Source organism: Peromyscus leucopus, chromosome 15, assembly GCF_004664715.2.
Source record: "Peromyscus leucopus breed LL Stock chromosome 15, UCI_PerLeu_2.1, whole genome shotgun sequence".
Lineage (NCBI taxonomy): Eukaryota > Metazoa > Chordata > Mammalia > Rodentia > Cricetidae > Peromyscus > Peromyscus leucopus.
The window spans coordinates 17,721,152-17,740,589 of record NC_051076.1 but is presented as its reverse complement, the minus strand read 5'-3'; the positions used below and the strand labels follow the sequence as shown (position 1 = coordinate 17,740,589).

Below are 19,438 nucleotides of genomic sequence, written 5' to 3'. Positions count from 1 at the left end.
CATAGTTTATGGTAATATGGATACAGTTGCACATGCCAATAATCCCAGTCCTTGGGAGCTAGAGGCAGGAGGATCAGGAATTTGTTATCCTCTGCTACACAATGAGTTCGAGGTCAACATAGGCCACATGAGACCTTGACCCAAAAATCCCATTACATTGTGTAATCTTGTGTGTTCATGTTGTTCACTGGTAATTTTATTAGAATGTAGTCCTAAATCATTTTTCAGTGAATAGAATGCATGTTTTAAAAAATATATCAAGGTGGCTTTCTAAAGTTCATCTTACAACTTAAATTTTTAATGGATATTTAAAATAGCTTTTTTTTTTTTTTTTTTTTTAGATAGGACCTCAGTCTTTGACCTGGAACTCATTGTGTAGATCAGACGGGCCCTCAACTCCTAAAGGTGTTGCCTGCCTCTGCCTCCCAATTATTGGGATTAAAGGTGTATACATGCCACCACATCTGGCTTAATATTTCAATATTTGACAATCCAATAAATACAAAAGGGTTTTTTCCTATTTATCTTATTTGTATTTTTTTTTGTTTCTTCTGGGTAGGCTGTGGCAAATGAGTCTGGACTAAATTTTATATCAGTCAAAGGCCCTGAATTATTAAATATGGTAAGTTGTGTGGCACCTGCCCTTATTTTAATTAAGATAAACCATAATGAGTCTGATTATAGGACCGAGAGTCCCAAGGATCCCCCTGGTCCACCTCTCCCGTGTTAGGATTGTAAGTTCTAGCCACCGGCTTGTTTTGTCACGTGGGTCCCTCAGACCCTCACTCACACTTTCACTGCAGGCTCTTATCTCCCCAACCCAAACCTGCTCTTGCTTAGTGTTAGTTATGGAGACTTCGTGTCTTTTCTTGTAATGATGTCTGGGCCTTGTGCATGCCGGCTGTGCTCTCAGCCCTATCAGAAAAATTTTATGTCCAGCTAAAAAGTAAAACCTTTTCCTTACATATAAATGCTTATTACTTAGTCTTGATATATTGCTACTTATGGATTGCTATAGTTCCTTGACTGAACTTAATGTTTTTATTTAAATTTAGATTAAATTTAACATGGAATAAGGTATTATGAATCTATGATATGCCTAGTGCATTCACCCTGACTCCACTGTTGCTACATAATTTTTTTTCCTATTTTAGCAAGAATATTTGTTTGTTTATATATGAGAGTAGGCATCAGTTTGGTTTGTGTGTTTTCAAAATACTGTTAAACAAGGAACAATTACTTCTGGGTATTTTACTACATAAGAAATAGGAAATTAGTTTTAGGCTACAATAGAATTAATGGAATTTTTTTTAACTAGAGATTTTATATTCTACTTAGTCTTTGTAAATAAAAACAACATATTTGATTAAATATGTAATTGACTGTCTTTTGTTTGTTTGTTTTGTTTTTCTGTGTGTAGCTCTGATTGTTCTGGAACTCACTTTGTAGACCAGACTGGACTTTAACTCACAAAGATCCGCCTATCTCTGCCTCCCCACTGAGATTAAAGGCGTGCGCCACCACTGCCTGGAGGCTGTCTGGTTTTTTTGGGGGGGGGATTTTTTTTTTTTTTTTTTTTTTTTTTGAGACAGGGTTTCTCTGTGTAGTTTTGGTTCCTTTCCTGGATCTTGCTCTGCAGACCAGGCTGGCCTCGAACTCACAGAGATCTGCCTGCCACTGCCTCCCTAGTACTGGGATTAAAGGCAGGCGCTACCATCGCCCGGCTTTGCTGTGTTGTACACCCTGGTCTGAAACTGGTGATCTCCATGTCTGTCTTCACCCTCTCAAATACTGAGATTATAGGGGTGTGCCACCATATCCAGGACAACTGCCTGTTTTTATATGTCAAAATGATTTAATACTAGCAATTGCATGTGGTTTAGTCTAATACTTTTTAGGACTTCAATTTTTTTAATACTTTTTAAATTAAACTATGATGACAACATCTGACCTCTTCCCTCTCCTCTGTCCAGCCACTCCCTTGTGCTCTCCCTCTGCTCTCTCTCAAATTCATGGCCTCTCTTTCTTTAGTTGTTTACTGTTCCTAAGTATGAAAATGCACAGGGTCTACATAACGTAAAGCTGCTGTCATATGGTACTCAGCCCCGAGGTTGAACTGTCCTCATTTTATCTACTTTCTGATCTGTTCAGTACGTTGGTGAGAGCGAACGTGCTGTGCGGCAGGTTTTTCAACGAGCCAAGAACTCAGCACCCTGTGTGATATTTTTTGATGAAGTAGATGCTTTATGCCCTCGAAGATCAGACCGAGAAGTAAGTAAAGATTTTTTTATATAAGTATGGCTATGTTATCTTGATTTTATTTTTTCCTGTTGTATACTATTCCACAGTCTACCTATAGCAGAATTTACTTGATAGTGTCTTGTTTTAGATATTTATATTTCTTCTAGGTGTTTCTTTTACAAACAACTTTCTCAAACATTTGTATCTGCTGTCTTTGGGCATCTATACAAGTAATGTGGGATAGAATTTGGGAAGTATGAATCATGGCTGAAGATGTATATACATTAGACTTAGTGAAATATAGTAAATACAAGGTCATATTTCAAAGAATCTGTCAGGCATGTAATAACCAAGAACAGTGTGTTTATTAACCATTTCCCACACCTTTTGTCAATTACATTAACAAAACATATTTTGTGGACATGTTCTTGATTTCATAGAGGGTTGACCATTTTCAGTAAATTTGTATTTTGTCATCTATAACTTACTTGGTAATATCAGATACACTTTGGCCTTTTTACTCCTGGAACTTCTTGATTAGAGCTTCTTATATGTAGTGAAATTAGTCCCTTTTCTGGGTTTGCATGCTAACATCAGTTCTCCAGTCTTATTACTTACCTTTATTTTGTTACAGAGTATTGTAATTTTAGCTTAAGGTCTACTTCCTGTCTGGATTCTGTAGTTTTTTCTCTTGGTTAAGGAGGATCATTTTTAAATTTTATTTTTGTATGTATGTGTTGTGTGTATGATGCATGCTCCTTGTGTGCAGGTGTGCATGCCTATGTATGTGTGTTCACAGCAGCCAGAGGAGGATGTCAGGTGTCCTGCTCCTTCAATCTGACTCACTCCTTTTGAGACGGGGTCTCCTACTGCACGTGAGCTCCACTGGTGGTCAGCAAGGCCAGTGAACGCTGTCTGCGTCCCCTTCCAGTGCTGCCACTCAGCTCTGATGTGGGTACCGGGTCCTAACTCATGCTTTCACGTTTGTGTGGCCTCACAATTTCCTTTTGAACCTAGAAGTTCTTTTTTTTTTTTTCCCCCTTTTTTTTCCTATTCAATTCAAGGTTTCTTTGTGTAGCCCTGGCTGTCCTGGAATCCACTGTGTGTATCAAGTCTTTCTCTGTACCACCAGCTCCCAAACAACAGCATGGAGACATCTTATTAATTATGAAAGCTCAGCCTTAGCTTAGGCTTGTCCCACCAGCTCTTAGAACTTAAAGTGACCCATGTGTTTTCATCTGTGTTCTGTCACCCATTACCTCATCTCTCCATACTGCTCATGCTGCTTCCTCCACATCTGGCTGGTGACCCTGCCCTTTTTTCTTCTCTGAGTCCCAGAAGTCCCGCCTAACCTCTTCCTGCCTACCTATTCGCTGTTCAGCTCTTTATTAAACTAATCACCGTGACACATCTTGACACAGTGTAAAGGAATATTCTGCAACAGCCGTGTAGATCAGGCTGACCTCAAACTCACAGAGATCCATCTTCCTCTGCTTCTTGGGTGTTAGGATTAAAGTCGTGCACTACCACATGGCTAAAATAAGTCTCCACAAATGCACCCATTTTAAAGAATCTGTATGTGTTTAAGTACATTGCTGTGTCTATACATAAATTTATGTTGAAGAAAGGCAATTAATAATGAAACATCCATAGCACCACGTTCTCATTTCCTTCATTGTCTATGTATTCTATTGCCATGTTTCCATATCTCTGTAACGCTGTATTTATTTCCTGAATCATTCTCTTGGGTGTTGCCCTTCATAGCCATACTTTATACCATTCATTTCAAGAAAAAGATAAAAAAATCTTAATATACTCAATGTTCCTGTATGTATTGCATTGAAAGATGTGGGACACTTGACATAGGCAGAAATCTAGCACTCAGAAGCTGAGTTTCGATTTGCCTAGATGGAGGTTCATGGTAACTACTGAATAGTTCAGAATTGTACAATTCATTGTGAGTTTCATCTCTCTCCTTATGTAGAGCTAAGACATGAGACAAATAACCTCTTCTAAACTTCATTTTTTTTTTCATGCTGACTGAATAATAACAGCTTTGCTGGGGAATCCACTGACGATTGTGTTTTGCACAGTATCTATATATTGTGACGCTTTAAGAAGTAGTCATTGGTGCCCTTCTGCCTGCCTGCCTGCCTTTCTTCCTTCTTTCCTTCCTCACTTCCTCCTCTGGTCCATACCTTGTTCCTTTCTCTCTCTCTTTATTTTATATTTTTATAAAGAGCCTCTTGGTTTCTCAGTTTGACCCTATATTCCTAGACTTAAGTGATCTCTTGCCTTAGCCTCTGAGTACCTGGGACTTCTGGGTTCATGCTACTGCTCAGTCACTGTAATCTTTCAACAGAAAGTTCTCATTCAGGTTAGTAAATGTATTCTGTGCAGAGGAAACATGGAGGAAGGAGGCTGCTTTCTTTATGTTGAAGGTGATGGAACTAGACTTTATTTATTTATTTATTTATTTATTTATTTATTTATTCATTCATTCATTCATTTATTTATTAGACAGGCGCTAGTGTTCGAGTGGTGAATCAGCTGCTTACGGAGATGGATGGGTTGGAAACACGTCAGCAAGTTTTTATTTTGGCTGCCACTAATAGGCCAGGTAAGAAAGAACATTACACAAATGAGTTCATAAAGTGAAATATAACCTGAAACAGCTCTTGTGTGTAGCTCGAATTCTAATTGGTCTTAATAAAAACCCAGAGTTAGATATCAGGGTGAAAGCTGAAAGATCAGAGAAGCAAAGCAGCCAGCCACCGAGAGTTCCTGCTTCCACCCCACCTTATCACTTCCTCTCTCTGCCCAGCTATATCACTTCCTGTTTCCTTCTCCCAAGTGCTGGGATTAAAGGAATCTGCCACCACTGCTTGACCTCTAGTGATCTGATCTCCAGGCAAGCTTTGTTCGTTAGAACACAAACAAAATATCACCACATTTGTGTATGCTGTAGTAAAAAACACTGGGGCTGGAGAGATGGCTCAACAGTTCAGAACATTCACCCACAAAACAGCACAGAACTGTAAATGACAAAATAACAGACGGTGCCACTGCAAGCATGTTTGCAGACAAAACATTGTACACATAAAATAATAATAATAAATCTTTTTAAATTAAAAAAAATATTTTTGGGGGCTGGAGAGATGGCTCAGTGGTTAAGAGTGTTGGCTGTCCTTCCGAAGGATGAGGGTTCAATTCCCAGCACCCACATGGCAGCTCACAACTAAAATATCACCATAGTCTGTGGCTCCAGTTCCGGGGGATCTAGCATCCTCACACATGCAGGCAAAATACCAATGCACATAAAAATAAATAAATAAAATTATTTTCCGATTCTCCTGAAATTGTTTTTTCTCTGTTGACTTTTGTGCTGGTTGTTTTTGCTGTCAACTTGACATAACCTAGCATCATCCTGGAAGATAGAAGGAACTTGACTTGAATGATTAGTCTGTGGCAATGTCTGTAAGAGATTATCTTGAGTGTTGGCATGAGAGGCAACCTCCCTAGGCAGGTAGATAAAGAAAACTAGGGCTGGAGAGATGACTCAGAGGTTAAAGGCACTTTTGATGCTCTTGCAGAGGACATGGATTCAGTTCCCAGCACCTACATCTGCTCACAACCATCTATAACTCCAGTTCATGGGATCCTATGCTCTCTCTTACTCTCTGGGTACCAGAGATACACGGTGCACATGTATACATGCAGGGAAAACCTTCATAAAACATATAAAATAAAGCAGGGCAGTGGTGGCACACGCCTTTAATCACAGCACTCGGGAGGCAGAGCCAGGCAGATCTCTGTGAGTTTGAGGCATCCTGGTCTACAGAGTGAGTTCCAGCAAAGGCTCCAAAGCTACACAGATAAACCCTGTCTCAAATAACAAAATAACAAAATAAATAAAAATAAAAAATAAATAAAAGCATATAAAATAAAAATAAATAAATCTTTAGAAAAAGAGAAAGCTGATTGAATATGAACCAGTGAGCAAGCTATTAGCAGCATTAAGTCTAAGCCACATAAATGCTTTTTTCCCCTAAGTTGCTTTTGGTCATTTTTTACTCTTAGTGCTTATCACAGCGATAGAAACAAACTAAAACAACCCCAATAAAGTGGTCTTCTTATCAGAGAATCCTTGTACCACACTCTCCACTGTTTCTGGTTTGTTTATTTGATTTTGGAGACAGGATATTGCTCCGTAGGTTGGCCTTGAGCCGTCTTCCTACCTTAGCTAACTTCTTGAGTGAGGAGAGTACAGGCGTGAACCACCATGCCTGGCATAATGCACACTTTTGACACTAAAAGTGGTCTCAGAGTGTGTGTGCTGTGGTTTTCCTCAAGTTCATAGGAAACAAGGAACAGACTCTTCATTATACCCAAAAATTTAAGATAATTTTTTAAGGATTTTATGCTGGAGGATTGCCCCATTATTGACCTCTACCTGTGATTTAAAAATTGTTTTCAAGCTTAAGCATTCTATGTTAGATTTGAAAAAAGACTAAAAACTTCCAAAGTGCTAAAGTTAGCTTTCCTTTTTTACTCTAATTTCTGTTCATATTTTTAACCCTTTGCCTTCCCTGCAATCCAGACTTTCATAGTCTACTCTGATGTTTGATAACTATCTGCTAGCCAGGAGACTTGGTCAAATTCTCAGGAGCTAGAGTTACAGGCACTTGTGAGCCACCTGGCCTGGATGTTAGGATCCGAACTCAGCTGCTCTGGAAGACCATCAGCTGCTATTAACCATTGAGCCATCACTATGGTTGACAGCACTTAGGACTTGATTATGGACAATGTATTAGTGTTCTGTGGCTTTGAAGAGACACCATGACCATGGCAAGTCTTATAGAAAGAAAGGCTGGCTTACAGTGTCGGAGTTTGAATACATTGTCACCACAGGCAGACATAGTGCTGAAGAGGCAGCTGCGAGTTTTATATCTGGATCCACAGGTAGCAAGGAGAGAGAGACTCTGGGCTGGGAATGGGCTTTGAAACCTCAGAGCCCACCCCAGTGACACACTTCCTTCAATAAGGCCACACCCATTTCAACAGCTCCCTAAGCATTCAAATAGACGAGTCTGCGGAGCCGTTCTTATTCAAATCACCACTGGGACATGCTAAATTAGCTCATTGGCCACATGATTGAATTTGGGCTTTTCCCCAGAATTCAGGGCGTGGTTCAAAACTTGAACACTGATTCCCTTCCTGGGCTGTGCTATGACTCATCTTCATCCTAGTGATATCTAGGGACTCATCATAAGTCACCTCATTAGTGCAGCAAAGACACTCTTGTCACTCAGAAAATTCTAAACATTCTGTACTAGGAACAGAGACTATATATATCCTTTTTGGTGGTTTTGCCTTATTTCGTTTTGTTTGAGACAGAATCTTTTTATGTAGCCCATGCTGGCCTTAAATTCAAAATTTTCTTGCCTCGACCTCCCAGGTGCCAGGATTACATTTACATTTTTCCAACATATATAGTATACCGCAGGTTGTTGTTTGTTTGTGTGTGTGTGTATGGTATACTACATACTATACTATATATTACTGCATCTTAGTGACTGTCAGATGAAAATACCTACTTGGCAGGATTGTCTTACAATCTGAGTGTTGTTGATAATGTTAGCAGGTCATGAGCAATTACAATACTACAATACTAGTATTGGGAATTGTCTTAGGGTTGCTGTTGCTGTGAAGGGACACCATGACCAAGAAAAGGAAAACATGATTGGGTCTTGCTTATACTTTCAGAGGTTTAGTCCATTATCATCATGGTGGGAAGCATGGCAGTGTGTGCTGGAGAAGGAGCTGAGAGTTCTACATCTTGATCCACAGATAGCAGAAGGAGAACTGTGTGCTGTACTTGGTGTAACTTGAGCATCTATGAGACCTCAAAGACTGCCCCAACAGTGACACACTTTCTCTAACAAGGCCACACCTGCTCCAACAAGGCCACAATTCCTAATAGTGCCACTGTCTATGGCACATGAGTCTATGAGGGCCATACCTATTCAAACTATCACAGGAATAATGATTGATCATAAGATTATAGAGTCTTTCAAGACAAAACCTTGATTTAAAGATGTCATACACCAGCTTTCTTGAGCATATACATTTTTTTCCTAGCAGATTTCAAAAAGATTGTCTTCCAGCCTTCTGTAGCAGCATATTCTTTCATTAATGGGCTATATGTCACTGTTCATATTTGTGTACTGTAAGCAATTTTGATTTTTATTTAATTTCAGTAGATTAGAGAATAATAGGTCCTTCAGTGTCATTAAATTTTCTTTAATTATCTTCTGAGTATTTATATACATTTTATCTTTCCTAATAGGTTTCTTGTGTCATCTTAAGAGTTCCTTACTCTCCGGTTCTTTATTCTTAGTTGTAAAACTAAGAATGTTTAACATTTCTGTACTGATTTGGCCTATGTTGAGTGACTGATGAATCTTAGTTTACCTGTTTGCCCTCTCATGCATTTGTGTGTATCCTCTGCTCTATTATATCTCATCCACTCCTTTTTCCCTTATAGCAAACCCTGCTGTGTCAGTTTACTGCATATATTTACAGATAGATTGTCCGGGTCTTTTTCAGTTGTATTCATGACTGTTTGGCCGTTCTGTTTCATTGTCTAATGTGACTATTTTGATGTCTATAATTATTTTCTGCAATTTTTTTTTTTTTAATAATTTTTTTTTTTCAGTGCTGGGAGTTAAACCCAGGTTCTTGTGCATACCAAACAAGTACTCTATCAATCACTGGGCTACAAGAAAAAACCCACTTTTTTGTTTGCAGTATGAAACTCAGCACTGTGTTGTAGCTACTAAGAGCCTCCAGGAACACAAAGGAACATAAGACAGTTGGATGTGTTTTGATAGATAGTAGCTTTTGATTTGTGTAGGAGGGGTATGTGTACATGAAATCTGTATGCAAGTGTGTGTGCATGTATATGGAGGAGTCTTCCTCAGTCTTCACCTTGTTTCTTGAGACAGGATTTCTCACTAAACCTGGAACTCACTATGGCTAGATTGGCTGGCCAGGATCCTCTTATCTCTCCCTTCCAGTGCTGATGTTACAGGCAGTTGCTGCCATGCTTTGCTTTTTATGTGAGTTCTGGGGATTTGAACTTAGGTCCTAATTCTTGCATTGTAAACACTTTACCAACTAAGCCACTGTCCCAGCCCAGAACATTGGACTTTAATAAAGACTAATCACATTAAAAAACAACAACAACAACTGTTCTGGGGTTTCTGTTTTTCTCTCTTCTTTAGATATCATTGATCCTGCCATTCTGCGGCCAGGCCGGCTAGACAAAACACTCTTTGTAGGTTTGCCTCCCCCGGCAGACCGTGTTGCCATATTGAAGACTATCACAAAAGTAAGTAAAAGAAATGAGGTTTTTTGTTATGTTTGTATTTTGTGTATGTATGTGTGTGTCCGCATGAATTTATGCACACTACATGTAAGCAGTTGCCCAGTAAGGTCAGAAGGCATCAGATCCTCGGGACTGGAGTGACTGCAGTTCTGTACCTCCTCATGTGGGTGTTAGGAACCGAACCCAGGTCTTCTGCAAGAGGAGTAAGTGCTCTTAACCACTGACCCATCTCTCCAGCCCTGCCCCTATTGATTTTAAAGTTACACCAGGTAGTAATTAGGTTAGCTGATTACTCTTTTTCAATGGCTTAAATGTTTATCAGGCCTCCATCTCCCAAAGTAGTCTGGTTTTGATCACTGAACATACTGTCCATTCTCAGTTTTCCTACTCAGAATGAAGGTAAACTAAATGAAGGATTGGAATTAGTGTTAACCAGTGCTATCAGATATCACTGTAATCATGTTCCCTGTGTCTTTAAATCTTTGATCATCAGATCTAGTCTGAATGGAGTAGGAAGTTTTGGAGGCAGTAAAGCAAGTAAATACAGGTCCATCAGGAACATTCAGAGACACAATTGAAATTTGAAGTCTTCATAATGACATCTGTTTTCCGAGTTAGCATAGTTAGTTTTGTTGTTGTTATTGAGACAAGGTCTCACTATATAGCCTGGACTGGCCTGGAATTTGCGACATAGATCAGGCTGGTCTTGAACTCACTGAGATCTACCTGTCTGCCTCCTGAATGCTAGGATTAAAGGCATGCGCTGCCATGCCTGGCCTTCATAATTAACTCTCTTTTCTTAGCCCTGGCTATCCAGGAACTCACTCTGTAGACCAGGCTGGCCTCAAACTCAGTGATCCTCTTCCTTTGCTTCCAGGTTTCAGGTAAAAGTCTCTAATGGCATTCGAAATATATATGGGAGATTCTATGTGCTGTGTGACCGTCGAGGTTAGGGTGGAAGATTCTTTTGGATATTAAAGCCTCTCATAGCAGCTCCTGCCCACTGGGGTGGCTCCCAGCCACCAACTCAGTATCTTCCAGTAATGGTTGAAAATGTTTACCATGGTGGTGTTGACAAGGATGATTGTCCCACTTTGGTGACACTTGGAATGTTCCAGTCCTTCTACATTATAAATCACTATGGTATAATCACTAGCACTACATAAACAACTTTCCTCTCTGTCCTCCCAATTATATCACAGAATTATAGGACTCTTCTGTAGATGAGATACTAATTTGATTTTTCAAAGCATTTTAAAAACAGTGAGAGTCACCGTGGAGGAAAAGTGAGGCAGATCCCTCTGAGTTTGAATCCAACCCAGTCTACAAAGTGAGTTCTAAGACATTCAGGGACACACAGAGAAACCCTGTCTCTATCTTAGTTGTGTTTTTATTGCTGTGAAGAGACACCAGGACCATGGCAACTCATAAATGAAAACATTTAGTTGAGGTGACTCGTTTACAGTTCAGAGATTCAGTTCATTATCATCATGGCAGGGAGCATGGCTGCATGTAGGCAGATGTGGTGCTGGTTCTGAGAGCGCGAGATCTTGACTCAGAGACAACAGGAAGTTGACTGACTGTCACACTGAGTGAAGCTTGAGAAAAGAGACCTCAAAGCCCACCCCCACAGTGACATACTTCCTCCACACAAGACCACACCTCCTAATAGTGCCACTCCCTTTGGCACTATTTTTTTTTTTTAAACCACCACATTCTTCTCCCTGGGTTTCTATTGCTGTGTTGAAATACCCTGACCAACAAGCAAGTTGGGGAGGAAAGGATTTATTAGGCTTACACTTCAGCATTGCTCTTAATTCTCCAGATGTCCCTTTATTGAACTCTATAGCACTCTACATTGATTTTGGAGTTGGTTCTATTCCCTTAGTCATTGGCCTTTCTTTTTCATTAAGAACCAGTGGCATGGAGGTATATGAGTCTTTAACGCCTCAAACAAAACTCACATCTCGCTCTTATTCAGAATGGCACCAAACCCCCACTGGATGAAGATGTAAATTTGGAAGCAATTGGCAATGACCTTCGTTGTAATTGCTATACGTGAGTATTTAAGTCTCTGGTCTGTTAACTCTCTGGAGTATAGTTTGTTTCTTCATCTTCATGCAAAAGAAAAAAAAAAAAAAAAAAAAGGATGCCCATTTCTCAGGTTGTTGGAAATTGTGGAAGCTAATGAGGTTTCCTGTGTAGCATCTTATGTAGTGCCTGGCTGGTTCTTGCTGTTTCCTTCTCAGAGGACAGCTTGCCTGTCCATTTGGATTCTGAATTCCTGACATAGACTGTTTCTGTTGGCACTCAGGCTTCCCTGACCACATTGTTACCCTTGTTAGTTATACTTTGAGAATATGTAAAGCATGTGTTTCTCACTGGATACCATATTCCTTAAGTACATCTGTACAATAGAGGTTAATCTGCAAGACTGTGTGCTCTGCATACATGTGCACATTGAGCCTGCAACAGCAGCATGACTCCTGATACTTCTGCCTTCGGCTTTTGTTTATTCTTGTTGTGGTTTAGCTGAGACCCTCCAGCCGCTCTGTAATTTTAAAGCTCTGTTGTTTGTCCCTAACACCTTTGCTACTTGGTATTTGCCTCTATAGCAAGGCCAAATAATACTGGACTTCCCACAAAAAAAGTAAGCTAAGTAAGTTAGTATTTTCATCATTGAGGGCTTCAGGGCTGTTGCTCAACAGTGTAAACTTACTTCCAAGACCTAATCTTGAATGGTAACTTGAATATTTGATACCTTAAGGTTTTAGTTCACCTTCTTCTTCTTCTTCTTCTTCTTCTTCTTCTTCTTCTTCTTCTTCTTCTTCTTCTTCTCCTCCTCCTCCTCCTCCTCCTCCTCCTCCTCCTCCTCCTCCTCCTCCTCCTCCTTCTCCTCCTCCTCTTCTTCCTCCTATATTTATAAAGACTTTCTGTTCTGCCTTCTCATTGGTTGTAAACCCAACCACATGACCACCTCGTCACTGCCTGTCTGTAGAGACTTCCAGGTCTTCTATGGTTGGTATTGAGATTAAAGGCGTGTGTCTCCAATGCTGGCTGTATCCTTGAACACACAGAGATCTACTTAGCTCTGCCTACCAAGTGCTGGGATTAAAGGCGTGCACCACCACCGACCAGCTTCTGCAATGGCTTGCTATTAGCTCTGACCCCCAGGCAACTTTTTTTATTAACATACAAATAAAATCAAATTTCAGTACAAATAAAATATCACCTACCTGATCCTAGTCAGTTTGTCCCACCATCATTCATTGTCCTTTTTCCTCATTGTTAAGTATATTATAATTGAACAGCTTTTAGAATACCTAAGAATACACAAAAACACTTCTTTTATTACAGGGGTGCAGACCTCTCTGCTTTGGTCCGAGAAGCTTCCCTCTGTGCCCTGAGACAAGAAATAACAGGACAGAAGAGTGCAGTTGGAACAGGTATGAGACTCTCTGGGATCTCTTTCCAGTCTGGTTTATTATTCTGGATATTTAAAAGCCCTGCTGCCCTTTAAAATGATACTTTTCTAGCATTTTTTTTAGAACAGTGTGTGTAATAACAATGACTGTTTTGATGAGACCTTTAGAAGTGTTGTGGAATATTATGTAAGCTCTTGTTGACACAATAGTCGTTATTTAGTATCTCTCTAATAAGCAGCATTGTATCTTGTCAGATACACAGTGGTTAGATAGAGGCAAATGTGTTTGCTCACTGCCATTATGAGTTTGCTGCTTAACAATTTGGAAAATTAATTCTTAATTCTTTTGCTAAGGTAAAACCCACTTGCCTATTAAAATTCAACCTAAATTGGAAAGATTAAGAAATACCTAATTTTCCATATACCAAGATTTTCCTTTGAAATATAAAATCAGATGGCAACTTTTTTTTTTTTGGTTTTTCGAGACAGGGTTTCTCTTGTGTAGCTTTGCGCCTTTCCTGGAACTCACTTGGTAGCCCAGGCTGGCCTCGAACTCACAGAGATCCACCTGCCTCTGCCTCCCAAGTGCTGGGATTAAAGGCGTGCGCCACCAACGCCCGGCTCAGATGGCAACTTTTATCTCTCAGTGATGGAGAATTTTCTTAGCATGTGCAAGGCTCGGGATTCTTTCACCAGCATCACAAAAGCCAGATAGCCCAACGACAAAATCCATGTATTCCTTTATGGATGATATGGTGCCTTTTCAACATGTTTGTTGTTTACTTCACATTTCAGCACTATTTTTGATGTTACTATTTGGGTATGTGTGGCCAGAAAAGATTCATTTATGACCTGTATTCCAGCCACATGCAGTACAGAAGTAGCCTTTACTTTGCCTAAGTGTCTCTGAGGTGCTTTGCACTGTACAGATGTACACTCATTGGAACTTCAAATGTGTACTGGTCTCCTTTTAATTGTGTGTATATGTGTGTCTATGGGGGGTTGGGTGATGGAGGAATGTGCACATGAATGCAGGTGCCTTCAGAGACCACACGGGCATTAAGATCCCCTGGGGCTGAGGTTGCAGGTGGTTGTGAGCCCCCTGACATGGGTACTGGGAACTGAATTCAGGTCCTCTGCAAGAGCGGTATCCACTCTTAATACTGAGTCATCTCCTGCCCACCTCCACAGATGTTAAAGCTAAATATTGTTATGGCAACATATGCTTAGCATAGATTTATTGGCACACATGCATATATTTATTAGAAAAGGTGTTTTGGGGAGTGTTTTTGATTTTTGTTTTGTTTGCTAGATAATGTTTAGATTCAGTTGTCGAAACTTCCTTTTTTATAAACTGTATTCTGTTCCTTTTGGAAGTTAATGATAATAGGCAAACTTAGAACATTTTATAAACAAAAATCAGAGCCACATTTGGCTGTGTACCTGTAATCTTCATACTTTTTTAAAAAAAAGATTTATTTATTGTGTATACAGTGTTCTGTCTGCATATATGTCTTCAAACCAGTAGAGGACATCAGATCTCAGATTGTGAGCCACCATGTGGTTGCTGGTGATTGAACTCAGAACATCTGGAAGAATACCCAGTGCTCTTAAACTCTGGGCCATCTCTCCAGCCCCGTAATCTTCATACTTAAGAAACCAAAGCAGAAGGGTCTTACATTTATGGGTCATTATGATGAGACTCTGTCATATCTTCCTTGTTCCCATCTTCCACACCACCAAATCCAAAATTACGTATGCTACTTTGTAAGCTGAATCTGATCACCTTCTTAGGGTATGTTCGGGGACTAAAAATTACAGGCCTTTTCTCATGCATTGGAGTTGCCACTCTTGTTGTTTGTGTGCACATGTAACAAATTCTGCCATCTCTGCTTTGCTGTGGCTTTCAGTTTTAGCTCTCTGGCCTTTAGAGACTTTGCCCTAATACCTTACCCAAACCATGGCTAACTCTGCTGTGTAACATCTCAGTGACATGCTCAGCAACATGTGTTACCTTATTTTAGGTAAATCTTGTCTTTGAGAATGTTTAGCCTTTGTTACTCAGTAGTGTGACTCTGTATTCAAGAACATACCCTTGGGTAATAATACAGGTTCCTGGTTATTTCTAGTTCTAATGACCACCTCTTCTTAGAATCTCTTATTAATTCTCCCTGAGACCACACTGGTCATTTCTGACCGTGTGAGCAGCATGCACAGCTTGACTTGAACGATTTTTCTTCCATCCCAGCATTTCTGAGAGACAGTGACTCCCAGCAGCAGTACTGTTTCCTTAGACCAACGGAGAGGTTCCCACTGCGGCAGGGCTGGAGAGGGCATAGTAAATGCACTTGAATAGGTTCCATCTGATCACCTGTCTCACTTTTCCTGTCTTTCAAGTTAATGGACTATACTGAAGTGTGTATTGATGCATTTCTTCCACAGGTGAGCTCAAGGTCAGCCATAAGCATTTTGAAGACGCTTTCGGGAAAGTAAAACCATCTATATCAATAAAGGTGAGAAACATTCTTCAGTGTCTAGAAAAGAGATGGGAAATTACACCAGTGGATAGGAACTTACAAATTTTATTAGTTTATTTTACTTATTTTTTTTATTGAGGGATAGTCTTTATGTATCCTAAGCTAGCCTCAAACTCATGAGCCTCCTGCTTCATCCTTCCAAGTGGCAGGATTATAGACATGTGCCACAAGACTCCTCTTCCCTGGCACATATAATAGGAGACCAATCTTAATGTTCATATGATGAAATGGTATAGCTACTTGAAAGACCACAAAACATCTCCCAAACTTATTCTTAAATAAAAAGCATAGGAATGTGTCTCTATATGCTTTTTTGTTAAAGGGTGAAATAATTAATTGTAGTTGTGCCTGTATTTCCAGAAAAAAAATGTATATGGAAACATTATCGGAAGGAGAGGTTACAGTATGGGAGAGAGATTCTTTTTCCTCCCAAAGTTTTATATAGTTTGTTTTTCACACTTATTTTGTATTGGTGCATCTGCCCATGCACTCATGCCAACCTGCTGGAGTCAGTTCTCTCCTACCACGTGGGCCTGGGATTAACTCAGGTCACCAGGCTTGGTAGCAGCTGCCTTCATCCACTGAGCCCTCTGCCTGGCCTAAGTAATATATATATAGTTATATATATATATATATAGTTATATATATATAGTTATATAGTTTTATATATATATATAGTTATAGGTATATTGTTTTTTTTTCGAGACAGGGTTTCTTTGTGTAGCTTTGTGCCTTTCCTGGAACTCACTCTGTAGCCCAGGCTGGCCTCGAACTCACAGAGATCCACTTGGCTCTACCTCCTGAGTGCTGGGATTAAAGCAATGTGCCACCACCACCAGGTGTATTATATATTTTTAACGCTTCTGACCACTTTACCTATCCAGAAGAGAAATTTAATGCAATTGGCTTTGTTTTGTTACTCAGGGTTTTGATGTTTCTTTATGTTTGGGGGATGTGTGTTGTTTTAATTTTTTGTTTTTTTTGGTATTTGAGACAGTCCAGGCTGATCTCAAACTTCCTGTCTAGCTGAGGATAGCTTTGAATTTCTGATCCTCCTGTCTCCTACCTCCCAGTAATAAGATTATAGACATATACCATCACACTTGGCTTTATGTGGTGCTAGAGGTTGAAACAGGGCTTTGTGTATACCAGGCAACCAGTCTGCCAAATGAGCTACATTCTCAGTCTGTCTCTGGATTTTGAGACAGGTTTCACTCTAGCCCAGGCTGCCTTGAGTTCATGATGATCCTCTGCTCGAGACTCCTGAGTGTTGAGATTGTAGGCATGAGCCATCATTACACCTAGCACAATTGACTTTTGAGATCGATTTTTCTTTTATTTTTTACATTTATTTGGGGGGTGGGGGGTTGCATATCTGTACCACAGCATGCAAACAAAAATCAGAGGATAACTTGAGAGTTCTTGTTTCCCCTCAGTGGAGTCTAAGGATTGAACTCAGGCTGCTGGATCTGGCAGTAAGTGCTTTCATCTTCATCTTCGAAACCATCTTGCTGGCCCTAGGATGGATTCTAAATAGCTGGAAATGAACCAGAACACATTTTAAGTTTTTCTTTGGGATAAACAGGCAGGAGTGGTGTTGCCATCTACACTGGAAAGGTCAATGTGGCAACAGTGAGCTTCCACTACATACTTGCTGGATTGACAGCATTTTGAAAGATTAGCCACAGCAAGGGAGGTGAGGATGTGATACTAGAAGTCTCATATATTGTACTGGAAACTGCAGCCATTGTGTTGGGAGCCAGTCTGGCAGTTTCTTGGAATGTTAAGACACTTTAGAAGCCTTTACTTTTGGTTCCTGTTTCCATCTGGATTCAGGGTAATTTACAGATGCAAATATCTCTTGACTTAGTTTGCAAACTTCCCTGAACAATGATGGAAACTGTGGCGTATCCTAGAAAGGAGCATGTACAGACTCTAGATGCAGAAGCAAGGCAGAATTGCTGGGCCCAGCAGCCAGGACTGCTGTAACCAAGGGCCATAGACGGGCATCTTAAACAATAGAGGTTGTGTCTTCTCACTGTCTTGACAGAGTTCTGAGGTTTCTGTCCCCACAGGTGTCCTCTTGGTCCTGTCTTCACAGTCCTTCCGTTTGTGCATTCTGTGCAAACTTCCTCTTGTACAGTAACCCCAGTCCTTTGGGACCGAGGCTCACCATCACTGCTTTATGTAACCTAACACCTCTGTAGAAACCCTGTCTCCAGGGACAACCACACTCAGAGGTCCTGGGGGTCGGGGCTTCCACATAGGAGCTTGCCAGTTACACCTCCCATCCCATAACTGATTGATCAGCACTATGTGGTATTTTCTCTCCTCACAGGATCAAAAGATGTATGAAGCCCTGCAGAGGTCCCTCAGTCAGTGACATTTGCAGAACCTGGCATGGAGGTGTCTAGTGCATGGAACTCACCAAGAATCACACTTGATCTGAAGGGTCTACTTTCAGCCTGACGCAGGTGACCTCATTGTAAGCATTTTATTTTCAAATTATTGAGGCCGAACTGGAGAAGATGATGTTTCCCATCTGGCCAGCCTTGTTGGGAAAACTCCCTACCTCCTCTCTAAGAAAAAGAAAGAAAAAAGGACTGATAAAGTAAAGCCTTATTCAAATAAAATTTTATTTTTAACTATCTTGATCATCCATAGAAGTTACAAAAAACTGTTTTCCTGAGAAGTGGTCACCTTACATCCCATCAACCCAGATACACATTCATATAGGTTTTATGTAAACCGGGATATTTATCTACATAACCAACCATCAAAAACACTGACACATTGCTACTATTTAATTATCAAGTTTTAGCTGTCTTTTTCAGCTGCTCTGATGTCCTTTATAGTAAAAGATCTGATCTAAATTAGCTATTCCAGTGTTTTGTCTTCTAGTTCCCTTATAATTTCCAAAAGTTTTTGTTGTTGTAGGGTTTTTGTTTTTGTTTGGAGACAGTTTCTATGTATTCCTTACTTGCCTGGAACATACTATTTAGCATAGGCTGGCCTCAAACCCCCAGAGATCCACCTGCCTCTGCCTCCCAAGTGCTGGGATTAAAGGTAAGTGCCCCCATATCCAGCTCTTTTGAAGTTCCTAGGTCAGTGATTTGGTTGACTTAATTTGTATCTTCTTGAAGATACAGTAGTAAAGCTGTTCCCTGTATTCTCTCAGGTGGTAATGCAATTTCAGTGTTACTTAAGACTGTTACTATGGTCACTTGATTCAAATGGTTCTAACAGGCTTCTTACACTACAGAGTTATTCCTCCATTTCCTTTTTAATTTACACCCACATGTAGGAATATTTTTACCTCTTACATCCATATTCCACCCTCACCAGATTCAGAGTATAGTTTTTTCAATTTACTATTCATTATCATGGTTTGATGTTCAGATTGTATCTTTAGTGAATTTCTAAGCCATTGATATGTGAGCGATTTTATGTCATGATTATTTCATCAAACCACTTAAGTGTTACTGTGTCTTGTATAAACAGGTCTGGTTACTTCATTTTCTTCTGAAGTATTTATTCTATCTCATTCTACAAAGTCTTCGGGATTACTTTTAAGAATGATATTGATGGGGCTGGAGAAATGACTTAGTAATTAAGAGTATATGCTGCTCTTGCAGAGAACCAAGTTTGGTTCCCAGCTCCTACATGGGCAGCTCAAAACTGCCTGTACTCCCAGCTCCCTGTACCTCTAGCTTCCACAGACACTTGTACTCACGTGCATGCACACATACTCCCCCCCACACACACACACACATGCACACTTTTTTTTTTTTGTTTTTCGAGACAGGGTTTCTCTGTGTAGCTTTGCGCCTTTCCTGGAGCTCACTT

The 19,438-nt window shown here is 40.1% G+C and overlaps 1 protein-coding gene across 1 annotated transcript; it reads left to right on the top strand.

Annotated features, from left to right (window-relative positions):
- The first annotated feature begins 344 nt into the window (after positions 1-344).
- LOC119089141 (nuclear valosin-containing protein-like) lies at positions 345-18,241 on the top strand. Its single transcript, XM_037211181.1, has 8 exons — positions 345-622; positions 2,152-2,271; positions 4,762-4,861; positions 9,528-9,634; positions 11,613-11,689; positions 12,989-13,077; positions 15,498-15,568; positions 17,931-18,241. Exons 1-8 carry the CDS (start codon positions 620-622, stop codon positions 17,973-17,975), a joined length of 612 nt encoding a protein of 203 aa, XP_037067076.1. The 5' UTR covers positions 345-619; the 3' UTR covers positions 17,976-18,241.
- Positions 18,242-19,438: the final 1,197 nt, after the last annotated feature.